Consider the following 5,000-nt stretch of genomic DNA (forward strand, 5'->3'; position numbering starts at 1 on the left):
CAAGAGTCAAAACCTCATTTTTGGATAGACTAAGGGGGTCGTGAAGAAAAGAGAGGGAGAAAGAGAGAGGGAGAGAGAGAGAGAGAGAGAGAGAGAGAGAGAGAGAGAGAGAGAGAGAGCGAGAGAGCGAGAGAGCGAGAAAGATAGAGAAAGAGAGAAAGAGAGAGAGAGAGACAGACAGAGAGAGAGAAAGAGACAGAGACAGAGAGAGAGAGCGCGCGAGAGAGAGAGAGCGAGAGAGCGAGAGAGAGAGAGCGAGCGAGCGAGCGAGCGAGCGAGAGAGAGAGACAGGAGATCAGCCAGACAGACAGACAGACAGACAGACAGACCGACAGACAGACAGACAGACACAGAGAGAGAGAGAGAGAGAGAGAGAGAGAGAGAGAGAGAGAGAGAGAGAGAGAGAGAGAGAGAGAGAGAGAGAGAGAGAGAGAGAGAGAGAGAGAGAGAATCAGAATCAGAATGTTTTATTCACGAACACACATGTTTATAGTGAAAGGGTGTTGTGGGGTTGGGATGTCGAAGTATAAAGCTTTCTATATACCGAAGCATGCACGATCGCGCAAGGTTCTCGCTACTGGAAGTCCGATAGAGAGTCCACTGCATTTGTCAGAGTCAGGGATACCTTGACTCACACTGCACACCAATACCATGCATCATAACATCATGATTTGATCAGTCCTTCAGGCTGTTGTTTTCTTCCGTGTGGTGACAGATGTTGTAAGTCAATAAAACGTGCGCGACGGCCCTTTTCAGCTTTAGACAGTCCAAGAATGAAAAAAAAACCCACGGTGTTTGAAACTGTTCATCCTAAGTAAAAGCGGACTACTCGAGACATTATTCTCAGATCTTCTTCCAGTTCTTCTTTGTACAACTCACCGTACCGATCTTTGCTGATCGGGGGAAATGTCCGAAGACAAGACATGGCATGTTTCTGAAGCTTGGTCATGCTGTCTGGCTGATCGAAGAACCAGCGTTTACGATCTGTTTTGAAATCATACATGAGCACAACATCATCACTTTTGCAGTACAAACTCTGAGTGCCAATATGTTTTTCAAGTACAACAGTATCAAAAGATTCATTTTTTCTTCTATCGCGGAGAAGTCTTTGTTTAAGGTGGTCTCTCAGTTCACTAACCAGCAGCTTGATGTGTCTGATGACAATACCTCTTTCAGACGTTATCTTTTCCATGTGTGCCAGACTCTCGCTGTTGTCGTCTGTCTGATTTACCGCACTGTCACGCGAACAGTCTTTGGTCTGCCAACCACTTCCTCCCAAACACATGGTGTCGTCTTTATTGTTTACATGTTCCTCTCCACTGCGCCTAGTGTCAGTGGCAGGCGGTGGGTCTGTCTCACGTGCAGAGCGTGGCGTGTCAACACAGGAATGTGTACTGTCATGTTGTGACGGAGGCATGATCTACGTATGGCAAAGTATGCCTACTGTCAACAATGTTATCACTAAGCCTTATTTTCTTGTCTTTTGTTTGTTTCTGTGTCACAATGTTTTCTGTTCTTGTTTCGTCAGTCCGTGAAGTAGGACGCCTGTCTTCTGCCCTTTTCTTGTCGCGCCGTATCTGTGACGTGCGTTTGCGTCTCCACGCGCCCACTGGTAATGTCGACTCGCCATCTTGTTGCTCTGCGGAGTTGAAGCGAAGCACGACGACAGGTTTGTCGCCTTCGCCTGTCATCTTCCAGGAGATAAGAGCGTGGTCCGCGGTAATGGTGGTCAGAATAGACTCCACAGTTTTAGGTAGGCCTAAAACTGACATCTTAGTGGCTGTTGTTGCTGAAAATGTCGAACTTTTGTCACAGCAAATGTGTTCGTGTCTTGCCACAGCGACCACTCGCGAGACTCCGAGAGAGAGAGAGAGCAAAGGGTTGGTTGTGGAGGGAAGAGAAAGTGGGAAGTGGCTGGAGTTCAGCTCATCATGTTATAAAATGCCACCGACTTTTAACTGCCTTTGCTATTCTGTACCAATTTCACCTATTTCCTCTTGGCCTTTTGACACCAGCTAATGTATGTAATTCCAGTGTACATTACCCTTCATTCTCAAAGCAGTTCGTAAAATGTTGTCTTTGATGTAAGATCATATTCATATCAATTCGGATACTATAGTTTTAGTCTTGCACGATGGAACTTTGCACAGGCCAAGACAGGATTAGGCGTACGTGAGCTTGCTTTTTGCTTTGCTTTTTTTTTCTTTAAAAAAAAGATCGGTGCAGTTAGGGCAAGACCGACAAAAAGGTAGTTAAGATAAACTACTCGGGTAGTGTAAATGAAAAAAACGTATGGGGATTTCATACCCAGGAACTCTCATGTCAAATTTCATAAAGATCGGTCCAGTAGTTTAGTCTGAATCGCTCTACACACACACACAGACACACACACACACACACACACACACACACATACACCACGACCCTCGTCTCGATTCCCCCCTCTACGTTAAATTATTTAGTCAAAACTTGACTAAATATAACAAACTGTGGATCAGGGACGTATCGAAGCAGTATTGAAAAACACTTTTGGATAAGTGTTAATAAGAGAGGTCGTCGTATGAACTGAGAATTTAGTGTTGCACACACACACACACACACACACACACACACACACACACACACACACACACACACACACACACACACACACACACACACACACAGTCATTCGGAATGCAATGCAGTCCAAAAAGTACAATCCTTCGTAAAACCTAAAGGCCATTCTTCATAGAGCTGACTTTGCAAAGTCTTCTAAGACTTACCTAAATATCAGTGCCAAAGCTTCGCGCAGCCAGCTTTGTTAAGTTGACTTCGCGAAGTCGACTTCGCCCAATGAATATCAGGTTTGAGAAGCATCAACTGACCTTCCAGGTGGATCTCCGTGGTCGTCAAAGTGAACCTCGTGTCCACTGTAGCTGGGGAAGGACACGTTCAGAAGATACTCCAGGAAGAGCGTTCCATTGATCGGGGTCATCTTCTCGCACAGTCCTTGACCCTTAGGGCAAAGGTCAGTGTACATGTCATGCAGAGCCAGCGCCATGGTCATGACAGCGTTGACGACAAACCCTAGTTTCGAATCTTGGTCCGAGCCCATGAGAGACTCGGTGCCTGCAACACAGAATTCAAGATGCATAAGCGAACGGGCTAGGATAAGAAGCTTTGAGGTGCATTCCATTTCGAATAAGCGATAAGCTCCCCCTCCTCCTCCCCCTTCCCACACACACACACAAAAAATTAAATAAATAAGTACATAAATGAAAACAAAACAATAAAATGTGTTTCCGACGACAAGACCAAAAACCGTAGGGTTGGTAGGTCGGTTCCTAATTTTTTTTTATTGAACTTTTTTTATTATCACTTGAGCACGTGGCTTTATTATTGGCCGGAAATCGTGCAATCTATGTCCCCTGGATGTCGGAGAATAGTATGTTTCCTTGTAAAGTCTGCGAAATCGAGTTTGTCATTATTTTTGGAAGGGTCAAAAAAGCGTTTGGATCAGGAGGAAAATATAGGGTTCTGGTGTTCTTCTGAAGTAATTGTCCCAGTGTCAATGTATTCAAGAGACTTGCAACACGACTGGCAACTCTCAACAAGGACGCTACTTAACACACCGCAAGATAGTTTGACTTTTCTGGAATAAGTCGGAGCCACAGGCACTCGACACGAGGTAGGCGGGGCTTGTATGTTGGATGTCATGTGCATGGGTAGGGTGACGGAAGGCCTTCTCTACTACACATACTATTGTAGTAGTCTTGAGAGCACGTCTCCCAAGCCCCGCTCACCTCGTGTCACTCTCCTGTGGTCAGAACCAGAAGGCCCAGGTCACGAAGGGATTTTTTTTTTTTTAGGTTGTTGCATCCAGCACTAACAGCCAAAGAATATAGAACACAGTTGTATTTGATATACAAAATACAGAAAAAGGGGAGAGGGGGGATTCTATATTGGATCATGGTGTGTGTTTTTTTGGTTGTAGAACGGGTTTCACGTGTGTTAAAAATAAGGCAAATACATCCAATAAAAGTCTGCCTCGCATCAGGTGCAGCGTCTTCTTTTAAATTAGCATTCACTGTGCACGTCTTCTGTTTCGACAAGGGCATGCACATATGCATACAAACACATTCAAGTTTTTAACTTCAAGGCACAATCGAGCTCCTTCCCGTGTTAACGATTCGGTTAACTATCAGGCCAGGATTTGACATGGGATAACTGCCTGAATGCTTTCTGTGCGGAGTCGGAATTTGTATGAGTTAATTTTTTTTAACATTTAATCTACTAAGTGTCAATCTTCTGTATGTGCTCATCGTAGCATGTAACGTCTACAAACGAAACAGTCAAGATGCTGAATTTTGGAAAGTGCCCAAGATGAGGAATGGTCTTATATCATGCAGAAGCCAAGGCAGATCTGAAATGGTGAGGCAAATTAAGCACCTTTACACAGAGAGCCATCAATTGCTGAAGACGGTTTGGATCTTATGATCAGAAAGATCAAAGTCGCTAACCCCCCTCCCCCTTCCACCTATCCCACCCTCTCTCTCTCTCTCTCTCTGTGTCTCTGTGTCTCTCTCTCTCTCTTTCTCTCTCTCTCTCTCTGTATGTGTCTGTCACTGTCTCACTATATAAGTCTGTCTGTCTGTCTGTCTGTCTGGCTGGCTGGCTCTCTCTCTCTCTTTCTCTCTCTCTCTCTCTCTCTTCCTCTCTGTCTCTGTCTCTGTCTCTCTCTCCCTATCTCTCTCTCCCTCCCTCTCTCTCTCTCTCTCTCCCTCCCTCTCTCTCTCTCTCTCTATCTCCCTATCTCTCTCTCCCTCCCTCTCTCTCTCTCTCTCTTGTTTTGTGTCCTTTCATTTTTTTGTATTTTTTAACACCTATGGCATATTTTGTATCAGCTCATTGCTACGCAAAGCTAGGCCCAAGACATTACAAAACAATGTGCACAAAAGAAAATCCCTCTATTGCCCCGTGTTGCAAAGCAGCTTGAACCTCGTGCTCTCAGCACTCGA

The 5,000-nt window shown here is 45.0% G+C and overlaps 1 protein-coding gene across 1 annotated transcript in view; it reads right to left on the reverse strand.

The window, feature by feature from the left end:
- Window positions 1–5,000, reverse strand: part of LOC138962554 (metabotropic glutamate receptor 5-like) — a gene marked incomplete at its 5' end in the record, with an annotated part of 82,975 nt that overhangs the window by 37,258 nt on the left and 40,717 nt on the right. Inside the window, 1 exon segment of the mRNA XM_070334407.1 lies at window positions 2,868–3,111. Coding sequence (XP_070190508.1) covers window positions 2,868–3,111 — 244 coding nt within the window.

The sequence above is a fragment of the Littorina saxatilis genome, linkage group LG3 (genome assembly GCF_037325665.1).
Source record: "Littorina saxatilis isolate snail1 linkage group LG3, US_GU_Lsax_2.0, whole genome shotgun sequence".
Taxonomy (NCBI): Eukaryota; Metazoa; Mollusca; class Gastropoda; order Littorinimorpha; family Littorinidae; genus Littorina; species Littorina saxatilis.